The sequence below is a fragment of the Drosophila obscura genome, unplaced genomic scaffold (genome assembly GCF_018151105.1).
Source record: "Drosophila obscura isolate BZ-5 IFL unplaced genomic scaffold, ASM1815110v1 contig_1, whole genome shotgun sequence".
NCBI lineage: Eukaryota > Metazoa > Arthropoda > Insecta > Diptera > Drosophilidae > Drosophila > Drosophila obscura.
The window spans coordinates 4,680,885-4,696,386 of NW_024542679.1; the positions used below are offsets into that span (position 1 = coordinate 4,680,885).

The 15,502-nt window shown below is 49.2% G+C and overlaps 7 protein-coding genes across 8 annotated transcripts; 3 read left to right on the forward strand and 4 right to left on the reverse strand.

The window, feature by feature from the left end:
- The first annotated feature begins 441 nt into the window (after window positions 1–441).
- LOC111068627 (insulin-like growth factor-binding protein complex acid labile subunit) lies at window positions 442–2,530 on the forward strand. Its single transcript, XM_022358254.2, has 3 exons — window positions 442–672; window positions 742–1,148; window positions 1,356–2,530. The coding sequence occupies exons 1-3, from the start codon at window positions 456–458 to the stop codon at window positions 2,397–2,399; spliced, it is 1,668 nt and encodes a 555-aa protein (XP_022213946.2). The 5' UTR covers window positions 442–455; the 3' UTR covers window positions 2,400–2,530.
- LOC111068628 (ATP synthase subunit b, mitochondrial) lies at window positions 2,468–3,803 on the reverse strand. Its single transcript, XM_022358255.2, has 3 exons — window positions 3,692–3,803; window positions 3,099–3,430; window positions 2,468–3,033 (listed from the first exon to the last, which is right to left on the reverse strand). Exons 1-3 carry the CDS (start codon window positions 3,717–3,719, stop codon window positions 2,659–2,661), a joined length of 735 nt encoding a protein of 244 aa, XP_022213947.1. The 5' UTR covers window positions 3,720–3,803; the 3' UTR covers window positions 2,468–2,658.
- A 459-nt stretch (window positions 3,804–4,262) lies between these two features.
- Window positions 4,263–7,052, reverse strand: LOC111068496 (N-alpha-acetyltransferase 60). Of its 2 annotated transcripts, XM_022357987.2 has the most exons (6): window positions 6,566–7,050; window positions 6,130–6,250; window positions 5,861–6,025; window positions 5,577–5,797; window positions 5,370–5,480; window positions 4,263–5,272 (listed from the first exon to the last, which is right to left on the reverse strand). In XM_022357987.2, the coding sequence occupies exons 1-6, from the start codon at window positions 6,580–6,582 to the stop codon at window positions 5,140–5,142; spliced, it is 768 nt and encodes a 255-aa protein (XP_022213679.2). In that variant the 5' UTR covers window positions 6,583–7,050; the 3' UTR covers window positions 4,263–5,139. The 2 variants fall into 2 exon arrangements, with proteins under 2 accessions (XP_022213679.2, XP_022213678.2); XM_022357986.2 differs by having other exon boundaries at window positions 5,577–6,025; window positions 6,566–7,052.
- A 124-nt stretch (window positions 7,053–7,176) lies between these two features.
- On the reverse strand, window positions 7,177–10,382 carry LOC111068492 (integrator complex subunit 7). Its single transcript, XM_022357981.2, has 2 exons — window positions 8,872–10,382; window positions 7,177–8,813 (listed from the first exon to the last, which is right to left on the reverse strand). Exons 1-2 carry the CDS (start codon window positions 10,333–10,335, stop codon window positions 7,275–7,277), a joined length of 3,003 nt encoding a protein of 1,000 aa, XP_022213673.2. The 5' UTR covers window positions 10,336–10,382; the 3' UTR covers window positions 7,177–7,274.
- A 309-nt stretch (window positions 10,383–10,691) lies between these two features.
- LOC111068493 (nibrin) lies at window positions 10,692–13,343 on the forward strand. Its single transcript, XM_022357982.2, has 4 exons — window positions 10,692–10,791; window positions 10,844–11,650; window positions 11,713–13,127; window positions 13,191–13,343. Exons 1-4 carry the CDS (start codon window positions 10,773–10,775, stop codon window positions 13,269–13,271), a joined length of 2,322 nt encoding a protein of 773 aa, XP_022213674.2. The 5' UTR covers window positions 10,692–10,772; the 3' UTR covers window positions 13,272–13,343.
- On the reverse strand, window positions 13,205–14,438 carry LOC111068495. The gene is made up of 2 exons (XM_022357985.2): window positions 14,321–14,438; window positions 13,205–14,265 (listed from the first exon to the last, which is right to left on the reverse strand). Exons 1-2 carry the CDS (start codon window positions 14,412–14,414, stop codon window positions 13,298–13,300), a joined length of 1,062 nt encoding a protein of 353 aa, XP_022213677.2. The 5' UTR covers window positions 14,415–14,438; the 3' UTR covers window positions 13,205–13,297.
- Window positions 14,439–14,487: 49 nt separating this feature from the next.
- LOC111068497 (adrenodoxin-like protein 2, mitochondrial) lies at window positions 14,488–15,431 on the forward strand. Its single transcript, XM_022357988.2, has 2 exons — window positions 14,488–14,748; window positions 14,825–15,431. Exons 1-2 carry the CDS (start codon window positions 14,609–14,611, stop codon window positions 15,162–15,164), a joined length of 480 nt encoding a protein of 159 aa, XP_022213680.2. The 5' UTR covers window positions 14,488–14,608; the 3' UTR covers window positions 15,165–15,431.
- Window positions 15,432–15,502: the final 71 nt, after the last annotated feature.

Genomic DNA, 15,502 nt, shown 5'->3' on the forward strand with positions numbered 1-15,502 from the left:
TGGGGAAATGAGAGTGGCAAGAAAATAACAGACACACACAATCAGATATTTTTCTTCCACCAAGAGCACAATAAATACCAGCATAATCGTAAAGTAATTATCCAAAATAAAAAAACCTTATTATGTAAACCCAAATATTATATACCTATCGTATGTACCGTACTGTATGTAAAACAACTTGCTAAGCCTATTAAAAAGTTATAGAAAGTATCTATCGATAGAGAAATATAAACAAAAGAGTAGTTTCCATCCATCCATCCATCCATCCTCCTTCCCAGACGACACTCAGCTGTGTGGAGTGTCCGGCCCCTGAGCGATGACGCGCCAAACCGGCTTGGACTCTCCCCTGACTGGGCTGAGCTCTCTGAGTAAACTGGATTTGCATGCTGCGGTTTGTTCTTATCAACGCTTGGATGGGGCTTGGCTTTCAGTTGTGGCCAAACTGTGGAGCAGGAATGTTGGTGAATGCCAATTGGGTTCTGTCCGTACTGTGGCTCTGCTGCAGCAGGGGCTTCCCCCAGGTCGGGGCTCTACCCTGCCAGCCTCTCGCCTGGCGTAGCTTCGAGTGTCGTGAATTAGCCAGTCTGCAGGATCTGCTCGATGTGGAGGGGGCCAAGAACTGGCATTCACTTGCAGTGCGAAATGAACGCACAGAACTGGATCTGGACTCGGGTAAGAGACTCTTGCGGATAGGTAGACCCACACACACACACGCAGACATCTCATTGCTTTCCCCTGCAGACACAAGTGTCGATTATTTGGCCAATTTGGTCGACTTGGATCTATCCGCCGTCCAGCAACTGAATCTACACACTCAGGGCTTCTCCGCGCTGCCCAATCTGCGTCACTTGAACATCAGTGGATGCGGTCTGGGCGAGCTCCATGGCAGCCACTTTGCGGTTGAGTCAGCGCTGCAGCAGCTCGATGCCAGCCACAATCGCCTGGAGCTGCTCCCAAAGGATGTCTTGGGCAATTTGCGCAAATTGATTTACGCCAATTTCTCACACAATGCCCTGACCGGCTGCGAGCTGCCCCACTTACCGCTGCTCAATCGCCTGGAACTTGGCCACAATCGACTGGTTAATGTCAGCTTCGGTGTCTGCCCCCAATTGCAGCAGCTGATGCTCCACGAGAATCGCCTCGGACAGGTGAGTCAGCAGAAACTGGTGGATTCGCTCACCGAGTCGAACGCATCCGCCTGTCATTTGTGTACTTAGCTGTGGGATTTGAATTAGTCAATTACCCGTGATGCCCCTTGGCCTGGAGAGGTGCCTCTACGCCTAGAAGAGAGGGTTCTAGGAATCAGTCCCAAGTCACTTGCTACCCTAACTACCTACATGAACTTTCCTTTCCAGTTGGATGTGAGTGCTTTTCGCGGTCTGCATGGTCTAGTGGAGCTGCAGCTCAGTGGCAACCAATTGACCTTTATTGCCCAGGAAACCTTTCTGCCGCTCAACCAGCTGCGAGTGCTGAACCTCTCCCACAATGCACTCGACGCACTGCGTCCCAATGTTTTCGGAGCGGCCCAGAACTTTGTGCTGAATCTGCAGCAGCTGGATCTGGCTGGCAACCACATACGACTGCTGTTCGACAACCAGTTCAGAGTGTTGCCCAGACTGCAGGTGTTGGATTTGTCCAGGAATAGCATTGCCAGCCTGGGCAGCGGCCACTTTGTGGGCCTGGGGTCACTGCGCAAGCTGTATCTGCAGTCCAACGCTATACTGGAGATCAAACCGGGCGCATTTGCGGCATTGGCCAACCTGGACACGTTGGATCTGTCGCGCAACAGCCTGGAGTACTTCGAGGAACAGGCCTTTGGGGGCAACACATTGACGCGACTGCGCAAGCTTAACCTGAATGCCAATCGCTTGAAGCGTCTGCATCCGCTGGCCTTCTCCTCGCTGCCCTTTTTGGAGTACCTGTCGCTGGGGCACAATGAACTGGCATCCCTGGACGTGCGCATGTTTGCGCCCATGCGGCATCTGCAGAAACTGCATTTGGGTCACAACTGGCTGGAGGAGATCAGCACCGATGTGATGGACTGTCTGAGCAGTGTCATGGAGCTACTCATCGACAACAACAGACTCACCTTTTTGACTGCCTTGAACGGCACCTTCCCCAGCCTGAATCGCATTGCGATTGAGGGGAATCCCTGGCAGTGCACCTGCTTCGTGGAGCTCCAACAGTGGCTGACTTCGAAGCGAGTGACGTATCTGCGGGAGAACACCGGCTACTACAAGGGAGAGCGACCGCTCTGCGTGATCACGGCGGTGGATTACTGTATCCAGAATTTGCATGCCGCACACCGCCAGAATATTCAAGCCGAGTTCGAGGTGGAGCAGGATCAGGAGAACACGGATGCCTTGGATGAGAACGATGCCAGTGCAGCAGTAGACTGATAACTAAACATAAGCGAAATAGGGAATTGTGGGGCAGTGTCTACATACATAATCATGAACAAAAGAGATTAATGTTAAACAGCATCCATTTCTTGAACTAAACGACAATTTCATAAAGAATGTTATTCGGACACAGAGCATGTATTGCGTGTAGTAGATATATGTGTATCATCGTGCGGGCATTGTAATGGTTTGTTGTTTGTTTCCTGCGTCTCGACTTTGTTTAAATTTACAATTTAGCAACTAAAACTCGAGTCGTTTAGGCGGACTTGACGCGCAGAGCGAGGGCGCTCAGATCGGCAATGCACTTGTTGAGAGTCTCCTTCTCCTGCTGGGGCGAGATGCTGGCCAGCACATTGGTGGTGATCCAGTTGACCATGTGCTTCTGGCTGAGGCGACGCTCAACGTGGCGGCACTCCACCTGATAGTCCAAGCGACGCTTGACCTCGGAGTAGACGTTCATGGCGCGCTCGCGGAATGCGGCCTCCAGCTGCAATGCAATGTTCTCCTTCTTGGCATCCATCAAGAGCAAGGCACCATCGGCGCGCCACTGCTCCTTCTTCTCAGCCTCGATGGCATCGGCCAGAACCTTGAGCTCACCCTCGCGGCCCTCCTTCCACTCGCTTTCGATTTTCTACAGCAATTTAGGGATTAATCTTCCTGTTTTTACAGTTTGATATTTGATTGCCTCAGACTTACATCGATCTCACCATCAGCCCACTTGGCAATCACTGGGCCAAGTTTCTTCACAGCAATAATGGCCATGATGCCCAGCGACAGGCCGCTGTAGTATTCGTGCTCCATGACGTAGATTTCCTTGGAGCACAGGTAGGTGATCAGACCCACTCCGAATGTGTAGGGACCGGTGACACCGGTCTTGTTGTAGAAGAACTGGAACCATTCCTCTGGCACAAAGCCCAGGCGCACCTTGCCGGGATGTTCGGGACGCTGGCGACGCTCGATGGAGCCGCTGCCAGACTGAGCAGCTGCGGCGGCCGACCGAGTGGCGGCCACGGTCAGTGGGCGCTGGGCTGCAAGACGATTGAGACCAATTAGTTTTTTCATATTGATATGTTTACCACTTGCAAGAACGTTTGCGAAAACTATACATAATTCTACGTTTGCACTGGGAGGTGGGTGATGTGATGTGATTACATAAACCACGATGTCCGTCGTTTTTGCGGTGCCGTAACAATTTTCACGGTCGCGTGCAGCGGCTTATTATGCACACACCGATTAAACTATACTTTGTCGCGAGTTTTGTGGCGTTTTGCATTATTTCTGAGGTTTACCTGTAAGTAGGGCAGCTCTGGAGAACATTTTTTGGCTGTTGCGACGAATTTGCTAAATTAAATCGCCTATGACAGGTTAAGCCAGGGATGCGTGACGATAACGATAAAAAATACCACCCTGCCAAAAAATAAATACCTTTAAATACCAACTCAGTTTCGAGAAATACCATTTAAATACTATACCGGCAATCCGGCTATCGAACGAGACCTAACCCACTTAACACCCCTATATTTAAAAAGATGAGCATCCTTTGTTAAACCGCGGAAAATAAGACTGTTTGTAAAGACTCCTTGTAGCTCCATCCTCCTCTTTACTTACGAAACACCTCTTCACCACGGAAAAGAGAGCAAATTTTGAAAAACCACCACGATTTGAGAACCTCAGAAACAACCCGAAATATGCCTTCTTATTTTCAAAATATACCGTAGTCATTCATGTCCGATTCATATAAAGAAGTCGTTTCCCAGCACTCTTTCATGCTCTGTCTGGTCTTACATCACTGTTGCTCTAGGCGGGGGATTCAAATATTCAAAAATTCAGTTGCAGAACTAAATCAAATTTCATTTCATAACTTTACAAGTTTTTATTTTAAAAATATTACAATTTGCTAAATAAATTGTGCCTAAAATAATATGAATTAGCTGCGAAACAAGTTGCATTAAAATACTTTTACAAAATACTATAGAAACAGCGAACAGAGTTTTGAAAGTGATTTTGTGTTGTTGGGTGTTGTTGTTTTGTAGATAGTATTCGTTTCTCATTCTCCGTTCAAAGCTATTTTCGTGCAGATTCCATAAATTTAGCATTAAAGCATGAGCATCTTTGTTGTGTTGAATTTTCGCTAATATAAATGACTTGTCTTGTGCGTGGAACTTAACAAACAAAAAAAATAAAGAAAATTATAAACGTACAAGGAAACATACATACTACATACAGTCATTAAATATAGCATACATGGAATATGTCCAACAAAAAGTATCAAAATCACTTGCGCGCCACCATGGGCAAACAGTTACAGCGTCTAAACATCATAAAGACTATTTACAGCAGTGAACAAATATCATTTAAAACGTAATAATACACATATAAAATTATCTTTACATCTTTCAACTTATGCTCAACTCTTGTTGTTGTTTTCTAGTTATTCTCTCTTTTGTATAAAAACGAAATGATCTGCAGAAGGGGTATTGCCTAACATTTATAATGAAGGTGTATATGAGGGTGTGTGTGTGTGTGTGTGTGTTTCTGTGCAATTATATATATATATATGTTCTTGTATGTGGGGGGTCGTTAAACATGCTCAGCAGAATGACATAACATAATGCTATGCATCGACTCAAAATCAGAATTAAAAGTGTTTGTTTGTTTTTGTGACTCGGAAGAATGCCGTTTTGTGATTTGTGGGGTTGTCCAGTCGTGCTGCAGTCAGTCCTTGGTCCTTTCCTTCTCATTCAATAAAATTGAAGCGCATCAGCAGCTTGTGGTAGAACCAACGCACCACCTGCTGCACACGGGAAGCCATCCACACGCAGAGGGTGCTGGTGTGACGCACCTTGGAGGCGTAGTGCTTGATGTGATCTGTGTGGCAAGAGTTAAGAGGGCAACCAAAAGTACAGCGAAACCATAAACATAAGAATCAAACAAGCAATAAAGTAAAAGCATTTTGAAAAAGGATATAGTAGTGTCCAAGGCGGATGGCCTCCGTTAATGTAGTTCACGTAGGTGAAGCCGTCCTTGCCCTTGCCCCGTATGTTGTAGTAGTAGGGCAGGAACGAGTGTAGCGTGAATCTAAAAGGAGGGAGGAAGGGCAAAGGGTTAATAAGCGGCAAACACGCAAGCTCTGCTCCGTGTCTGGTGCGGGGATGTATGGAGTGGATGACTTACCTTCGCTTTTCATAGAAAAATATGGCAGGTTGGTTGGTGGTCAGCGTGTGCAGGAAGATTGCCTTCACCGAGTGCCGTTCGACCGTCGTCAGGTGGTTCATGAGGGCATCCAGCAGCAGCGAGCCAATCCCATTGCGTCTATGTGACCGATGCACGCCCAGGGATAATATGTAGCCGACGTCCGCGTTCCGACCCATCGAGTCGGGCAATATGCCCTTGTCCTGCATTGGAAAACCGCTCAGCCTGGTGTACAATTCATCACTATCACTCATATTGGCTATTACCTCCTTATTGACATTTCGATACGGTTTGATTTCAGCAACAATTAAACCAATTATGGCCAGATTATATACAGCTGCCAGCGCAAAGAAGCGCGTGCTTGAGGTAATATCCTCATACCATGAGAGTGGATAGTCGATTGGAAACCATTCTTGGCACAGTTGCCGCACCTGCAACGCCCAGCGGGAGATGGGGGAGATGGAGAGAGCAATATAGATTATCTTTCGGTCCGGCTCACTGGATCACACACACACACACACATACACACACTCACCTCGGTCAAATCATCGGGCACCAGGAATCTTAGCTGTACGTCGTTGGCGGAGCATAGGGGCACATGCTCGCAGTCGACGCGTGTAATGTCGTTGCTGGGCGGCGCATTGTGTTTGTTGTAGCTGATCGAGCCGTTCCAAATGCCAAAAACCACAAAATAAATGGAAATTTCATAATATATGTATTAGTGGTAGGGTAGATACGGTCGTGTCGCCGATTTCACTTGCATAATATGGCTGCGACGAGGGGCAGTGGCGGCGCGGCTACCCATCAATAGATAAACAAAGCTCAATTCGACGGAAGCCGCGCCACAGACCGCAACAACACCAAAGTAATCTGATTCTTGGGCTGCGTGGACTGCGTGTAGTGTAGCGACCCCATTTAGGGACGGAACGGGAACCGATGATGACTATGCACCGTCATCTACTTATACTCACAGTGTAAATTGTGCCATCCTATTGTAACTGGGGGTGCTCCGCTGCTTCTGCTGCTCTGTCCAATTAGACCAATTATGTCCATTGGTTGCACCACCGCCACGACCACGACCGACTGAACAGGTTAAGCGCGGAATTTCGTCCAACGTATAGTTTTGTGCTCTATGCGGTGCTCGCTCTCCAAATAAGCATACGGAGTATTGGTTTGGTGCGTGTTTACGGGTGTGCGCCTAATTGATTTTAATTAAAATTTACATTCGTCGTCTTCGGGGGCGAACTAAACCACTTGCTCTCGGGCGATTCTCTCAACCATCTGAATCTCCGTTATAAAGATACCCAAATCGTTCTGCTGCGCTTCTGTGGCATGCCGCTGCTGGTGCCCGCCTGGTCAAATGCCGCATCCCCTCAAGAAATGCTCCATTTCGTTTATTTTATTCGCCAAAAGAACTAACAAAAACAAAACACCAGCAGTATTCGATAACAGCCAAAGTAATCGATATGTCAATTTTACGCTACGATACGTAATATAATTATGAATTATGGTTTAACAGCACTGGCTTTGTTTATTTGAATAGTGGCGCGCCAAGCAAGGTGTCTCGGGATAAAACATTTGTTGAATAAATAATTGGATACTTATTGTTAACCGCAAGTCAAGGGGTTTTCAAGCATTAAGCTTTTTAATTATATCAAATATTTCAACCTAATTGTACATCTAAAACCTCCTCGCCTGACCCACTGCCTGCGAAGTGCTGGGCGTTGGCGCTGCAGGTTTTGAGGGATCCTCTAGGACACGGACCATCATAGAGGATTTGGGGCCAGTACACCAAATAGTACCATGCTCGTCGACGACGAACGTTTCCAGCGTCACCTGGAAGTGACCACCGCTCGATATGGGCAGCAGAAAGCTGCCGGAGAGAAAGTCGCGTTGCGGCTTAACGATCTGATTGAGTGTGACGGTGTCACTGGTACCGGGCTTCTGTAGCTCGTTGCCGGAACGTGGTGGCGGCGTTACCAGCTGGGACGTAAGACTCAACTGCACGGACTCGACACGCCGGAAGTGCTTGACCTGCTTGGAGCCAGCCTGTTGCAGGACGCCCTCCACCTTGATCACCAGATTACTACCCGACTGAACGTTGACGGGCTCGGTGGCGCTGCGTGGCTGTGGACTGACCGACAGCTTGATCTGCGTGGACTGTAGAATCTGGAAGAAATAACGCGGCAGGCAGAGTGGCGTCTTGGTAATTATCTCGATTTGGGCAACAATCACGTCCAGATGACGGTTGCTGATGGTCTTCGCGTTGGGCAGCTCCTCGGGCAGGTTCTTGTGCATCAGCTCCATGCGCCTGCAGCTGGCGGCAAAGAACCGCGTCTCCGGGTGCTCGCCGGTGGTCAAAAAGACCGGTGGCTCCGGCGGCGTGGCATAACAAATCGACTCAATGATGTGCGCAAAGAGCGCACACTGGAACTCGGCCACCTCCAGGAACTCCAGTGTCACGTTGTCCGCATCAAAGGACGACTTATACAGACGGGCATGCGTCTCCTCGCAGGCCTTCAACGACTTGACCAGCTTGCGCAGCTGATTTGTGACGTGTCCAAACTTTTGCAAATAGTCCCGCGAGTTCTGGGCCAAGCTGCCAGCAATTGCCGGCGGCGGGACAATAACCTGGGCATTCTTTACGGTCACCGCCAAGTGCAGCGTCTGCAGGAACTGCGCTCGGATCTTGAGGTACTCCTGCGGAAAGGAGATCGCATACTGGATCGAGGAACAGGCCCGCAGACTGACCCGAGCCATCTGGTAAAGATTACAGGCTGCCTCCAGCCGCTTCATCAGCGGTATCAACGGCTCTGGCGCCGCTGTAGGCGCATAGTTGTCTCTCATGTGCGCGTAGTCTAGGCCATAGTTGAGGATGCACTCTGCCTGCGAGACCTGCGAGAGTGTCACCAGGAAGTAGTGCATTTGGTCATTTATCACGATCTCGGAAATGCTCGTGTAAATGTGCGCGGCCACATAGTGATGCCCATAGCGACTCGCGCTCCGTGCTATCTTGTACAATGTCCAGCAATTGAGCTTGTCCAGGCACTTCTCGAAGCACTGCACAACCTTCAGGGGCAGATAACAGCCCATGGTGGTCTGAAATACCAGGACACTGAGGATTTCAATTGTTCTCAAGTGTTTTTCCGCATCCTCCGAGTCGATCAGCTTGTTCAGCTTGTGCAGGATTATCGGCATTCTGGCTAGCATGGGATTGACCTAAAATTGGCATAGAATTAGTGGATGTTTCGCATTCATTTCCTGTATACCTCTCTACCTTTGGTGGTGGGGGCTCGTCGGTGTCCATGGCATTATCGTCTCCTTCCTCGAGGCCCTCGGAGGTGGTAAATGCATATTTACGCAGCTGGAAATGCTCACAGAGACGCACCAGAGCCTCGCATATGAGCTCCGCATTGGCTTGTGGATAGACGACATTGTCACCCAGCGTATTGCTAACAATCTCAATGAATGAAGCTCCAAATTCGGCATTTGCCTGGCTAATCCTTATGCCGTAGGCCAGCACACGTCGCAAGTGACGCAGGCAGTCGGCTCGCCTGGCCGTGCAGAGGAGCAGGCCTTCGATGTGTAGACTTACAGTATGCAGGATATCATCCACTTGGCTCTCCTGCTGTGTGCCAAAGGCTGCCAGCACCGAGAGCACCGCCATGGCCTGAGTGGCCGTCGTGTAGTCGTCCAGCTTGCTCATGCTCTGAATGCAGAGTCGGAGCAGGGCGACCCGGTGCTCGCGCATAAGCTGCTGGCACGTGAGCGGACACTCGCTCAACTTGGCGAGAATCGACAGGAAGAGAAATTGCTCGTGGGAGTTGATGCAGGCATCGAATTTGCCAATCAGCGCTGCCAGGGCAGGCTTGGGCCAGGCGTGGACACTCTTTTTGCCGGCCAGTTCGTTGAAGGAGCGCAGCACCTGGATGCGAACCGGCGTCCGCAAGTCCTGCATAAAGTCCAGCAACACCTCGAGCTGGCCGGGCACGCCAACCAGGGTGCGGGCGGACAGTTGTGTAAGGGTATCGATGATGGCCACCACAAAACTCTGCGCCGGATACTTGGGCAGCAGATCCATGCAGAGTTTGTTGACCAGTGCGGCCGTATTGGCATCGTGGTGCATGTGCCGCAGCACTGGGATGAGCAGCAGCTTCATGGGCACTGGCACCTGCAGCGACTCGATCATGTCCGAGATCTTGGCGCACATGCTGATGGCGAAGGAGCTGGACTGGGCGGCAAAACAGCTGCTGGCATAGATGGCAGCCTCCACCTCGACGGTGTCGTGGCTGTCGAGCGCACGACGTATGGCATGGTGCACTTGCTGCTTCTCGGGGATCACGCGGGAGACGGCGCCCAGGGTGCGCAGGAGCAGGGCACGTGCCACCGGATCGTTCGAGTGCATCACCATAAATATGCGGCGCACAAAGTTGTCGATGTTGAGGATCTTGTCCAGGTGGTTCTCGCTTTGCTGGCAGACGCGGAGCACCCAGAAGCGCAACAGATTTGAGCCACTAACGAAGAACTCCGCCAACTTGATGAACGACGAGTTTATCAGAATGGGAAATGGATACTTCTCGAAGAGGCGCGGAAAGCGTACAATGGACTCGCATTGAATGCCCTGCTTGGCGCTGCGTAGTCCCTTGTCGAGCTCCATGAGCACGGCATTCGGGTCCTGCTCATTCTCGTTAAGGAAGCATTCGTTGAAGGAGCTGACGCGTGTGCTGCTAAAGTGGGACATTTTCGCAGCCGTTCGCAAGCACTTCTATCGCTATTTATTATCAATTATTTTTTTTTTTTTTTTTTGGTATTTAATCGCTAAAGCGAATTGAGTGGTCGCACGACGATGAATCTGCAATGACCAGATACTTCAGTTGGTATGGTGCTATCGATGATTTGTTGTGGAGGGCATGCACGGTGTTGCTTTTCGATGATTCCAAGGTTTTGTTGATGAGGGCATGCACGGTGTTGCATTAAGATGATGTTCTCGGTGATATTAATTTTACAAGGTAATGTTAGGTGTAATGATTTTAACAAAGTACATTAGATTGGTGTTAATATTCAATTTTTTCTATTTCCAAACAAAACCGGCAGGCAATAAATAGTACTATCTATGTCGATACGTTTTGCAACACTAGCCAGGTCGTCAATTTCGTGAATTTTGTTTCTGAATTAATTATGTTTATTTTGACTAAAGGCAAGTATATTTCGTGATAGATGGTGGCTCCTCTAATATATTGTATCTGCAGATGATGAGAAGTTCGTGCTATTGCCAAATAAACCCGTCTACACGGTCGGTCGCTTGTCAACCGATCTGATTCTGCTGGAGGACCTTAGCATCAGCCGCACTCATGTGCGCGTGCACCTGCCTAGTGAGACGAATGGGGTGCTTCAAATAGCAGATGTGGGCTCCAAATACGGTACCTTCCTCAACAACGACATTGCCAGAAACAAGAAGATGGCCCCAAACACATTGACGCCCCTGCCAGTCGGGTTTAAGGTTCGCTTTGGCGGCAGCACTAACATTTGGCAGGTAACGCAGATGAAACTGGTGAGCGCTGCATCTGCGATGCCAAACGATCAAGTGTTGGAGCTGGCTACGATCCTTGGATCAATGGGCGGCTCTGTGAGTGCAAACTGGGGAGACGAGTGCACACATCTGACCATGAACGAGGCCACAGTCACCGTGAAGCTGCTGCATGCCTTGTTGGAGAACAAACCCATTGTGACCTTCGAATATTGGCGCAAGCTGCTGGCGGCAGCGCAAAGCATTCACGTACGTCAAGGCTGGCCGCAGCCTGAAGACTACAAGCCCACGAACATGGACCTGACTTGGCGTCCCGAACGCACCACCTTGTTCGCGGACAAGACGTTCGTCTTTATGAATCGCAGGCACTTTGAGATCTACGGCGCAATTGTAAGAAAGGCAGGCGCATTATGCAAGGATCTCAATTCGGGAGTTCGCAAAACGTTTCTCACAAAGAAGGATGTCATCGTGATTCAATATGTGCCTTCAACGCAGTCGCAGTCAACGGAAACGATCCAAAGCATTCAGGGTATGTTTTCCCTCGAGTCTTTTCCATCATGGAATATGCAATAACTTATCGTTTAATTTCAGATCTCTTGGAACAGGCCGGCTTGCGCATTATTCAAGAGTTTGAAATTGGCATGGCCCTGCTGCATTGCTCGACCAAAGAGTTTTGTAATCCATCGCACAAGCTAAGTGGCGATTCGATGCCCACTACGGAGTCTATGACTTCGTCATTCAATTGCTCTGTTCTGGTGCCGAATACAGAGCGTAGCGAGGCCGCCACTTCTGATCCAGTCTCAGAACTTGTAGTGCCCGAGTCGGATGTCTATAAGATGGAGCCGGAAAGCGATAAGCCCGAAACAGAACCGCAAGTACCTAAGAGTAGACAACGAAAACGGGGTCGCCCCATAATTGTCGACTCCTCGGACGAGGAGCAAGAGGAACCCAAAAAACAAAGATCGATGGAAGTGCCCACAGAGAGGTCAAAGCCGAATAAAAATAATCCCATATTGGTGGATTCTTCCGATGAGGAAAACAATCATTCCGGGACTGCGGCCAAAGCTGCCACAAGACAGTCGACACGCGACAAAGCAAACTCTGAAAATGTAGAAAACAATCAGCAGTCGGAGGAGAAATTGGAATCTCCCAGACGTTCCACTCGCGGCACAGCGAAGGCAACTTTGTCTGTGGCCGTTGAGTCTGATGATGAGGATGACACGCCCCTCTTCCAATTCACAAAAAAAACACAAGAGGTACAACCTCAGAAGCCTGCCGGAACTGGTGTTCAATCCAACTCTTCGGGAAAGACCGGAAATCCGCCTGCAAGAATTAGGGTCATAAACTTTCTGGAAAAATTGCAGCTCCAAGAGAGTGTACCTCCTCAAGCCTCACAGTCGCAGTCTCAGACGCAGCCTCGCAAGCGTTTGCGTCTGGAGCTACTCAACGAAAGCGACAGCGATGACTGCGACAATCTGTTCAAATTTGCAGACAGTAAGAAGAAAAATAAGAAAAGCGCGGAGCAGGCGAATGAAGACTCCAACGACGGTTTGTTCAACTTCCATTCCCAAAATCAAAGCGAGGCAGACGCTGAAGATCAGGATCAGGATCAGGACAATGTGCTGACAGAGCCCTTCAAGCCCGATGTGATGGAAGAACCAAAATCCAAATACGTTGTGCCTAAACCAAAAAGTGGGCTGCCCCGTATGGTGAATACCAGTGGTTTTCTGTCATGTAGCAGGCTACATAACAAGACCAAGTCAGAGTCGAATATGAGCGTAACCATGGAAACAGCTCCAGTTGGAGATGAAGTCAATCTGGATCAGTCCATTAAAGAAGAGACCGATATTGATGATAAAAAGTGGTATGCTTCCTTTGTGGACAACATTCTGGTGCACACCAAATCCCTTAACATCAGCGCTCGCTCCCATGATGATGTGGATGCCGCTCCGGATGATTCTGTGAGCAAGTACAGCGGCCGCAAGAACTTTAAAAACTTTGTTAAGGTAAGTAACGTTGATCGAGATAACTGAATGTGTTTACCATCATATGTGTCCTCCCCTCCACAGCAAAAAATTCCTCATTCACATAAACAAATTGTGCGTCTTCAACGCTACCAGTTGGCCGACGGCATTCTCACGCCTCTATAATGAAACATATTTTGCTCTTTTTTGTATTATATCTTACTAATAATAAACTTGCGAAACACGCTCAACGCCTTGGCTGGATCCTTGGTAGCCTTGCGCTGGAAGAGCGTTTGGGCTCCCAGCCACTCGTGCTTGGGTATGGCCTTGGTGACGCAGCTCTTTGGTACGGAGCTCTGCTGTCTGGCCTTTGATTCGCGGGCAATGAAACGCTTCACGTCCTCGACACTACGTAGCGTTTCCAGGTTGAATTCAGTCTTGGCGTTTTGTGCAAGCGGCGGTAAATCCTTCCGAGCAACCACAGTGCCCACGTCCGATTTGGCCTCCAGCCTGGCCTTCTCCACTTTTGTGACCACGATAGGAGATTTCAGCATCACAGCAGGAGCACTGGCATCATATTCTGTTTGCTTTTGTGTGGTGGCAACAAGCCGTTGAAGCTGGGCAGGCAACTCGCAGTTTTCGGGCACAAACTTGTGCCTTTCCACCTCCGGAAATTTAAGGGAGAGTGGCCGCAAGTTGTTGTAGAGACTGGCACTTCTGTTGGCCTGCAGCGTGCTCAGTTTGTTGATCTTGGCTAATGCTGCTATGAGCAACGTGAGCGTCTCCATAAAGAAGTTGTTCCTCAGCAATGGAGTGAAATATCTGGCCGCTGTCACACAGCACTCCCGGATGCGGGCATGCAGGTGATAAAAGCCGAGCAGTCGCACCAAAATGTACTCAAAACTGCTGCGGGTAGGCATGACTCCCGCCAATTCGCCGTCGCACACATCGGGCAGGGCACCGCGAAAGTGTTCCAGCTCACGGGGCAGATCCAGACGCAGCAGACGACAGAGCGCCGTGTTGAGCTTGCATACGGACCGAAATCCGGGCATATTTCGAAAGGAGTTCTTACGGCGGGCCATAAGACGCCCGATCAGTGCCGCAGTTTGATCAAAATCTTCGGCGTCCGGCTCGGACAGCTGTTGCAGGTATCTGTTGATTTGCACAAAGACGTTCTTTGCTGTGGAAGCAGGTGTTAGAAATGTGTACTCCGAAACTATACTTAAACCACCCACCGAATCCTGTATCCTCCACCTGCAAGGTGACCAGCGGCGGCCGTTTTAATTGAAAATCATTCCAAAAACACGAAATTTCACTCCCGGCGGCCATGCTGTCGAATGTATCGATGTATCGATGTACTTCCAATCGAAACAGCTGTTTGGAACAAATATCATCGAACCAATTCATCGAATCAATTCTCCGAAAGCTGTTGCGTGTACGTACGCCGTGTCCGCCTTAATTTAATTTAATACTTTAATTATTAATAATTGGGAGTGAGCTTGTGTCTGTGTGTGGTTGCAAACATGCTGGTCATCAACACTTGCAGAAATACGGCGAAGCTGGCTCTGCGTGGCGCCTGGATGAGAAGCAATCTCCCTATCATCAGTCCATCAATTGCCTCGCGTACTTTCTCGCTGGGTCTGGCCCTGAGGCAGCAAGATGTGTGAGTGCCCGCCGTGTTTATGAATGGCATTCCTCACTTAAACTAACAATTACTAAATCACGCCTATTGCTTGCAGCGTTAACGTAACCTTCGTGCGTGCCAATGGCACCAAGATCAAGACATCCGGCAAGGTGGGCGACTCCCTGCTTGACGTGGTGGTCAACAACAATGTGGATCTGGACGGCTTTGGCGCCTGCGAGGGCACCCTGACCTGCTCCACGTGCCACCTGATCTTCAAGACTAACGACTTTGAGAAGCTGCCCGATAAGCCCGGCGACGAGGAGCTCGACATGCTGGATCTGGCCTACGAACTGACTGACACTTCGCGTCTGGGCTGCCAAATAACCCTCTCCAAGGACTTGGATGGACTGGAAGTGCACGTCCCGTCCACCATCAACGATGCCCGATCCGCGTAGAACCCCCCAAACCAAATCCCCAACCAGTTCATAGTTGTTACGCTTTTTGTTTTGCTTTTTGAGTGCTAGATATATAGTCAAACACCTGGCGGTGTTGTCGTTCCAGACATCCTCAGGCAGCTCAGGCGACTATTATATAGATGCGTGCATCAATTGTTTCGATGGCACTTTATGCCGACTGTTGTTTTTTAAAGTGTTAAGCTCAAAGGGATCTTTAGATAAATATGTAAATATGTGTTCACCAATAAATTTACATGTATTTTCGTACATCTTTTTGGATTTGTTGCGGGGTGCTTATTCGCAAAAACAAGCCGCCCGCCCACTGATAACACTAGTAT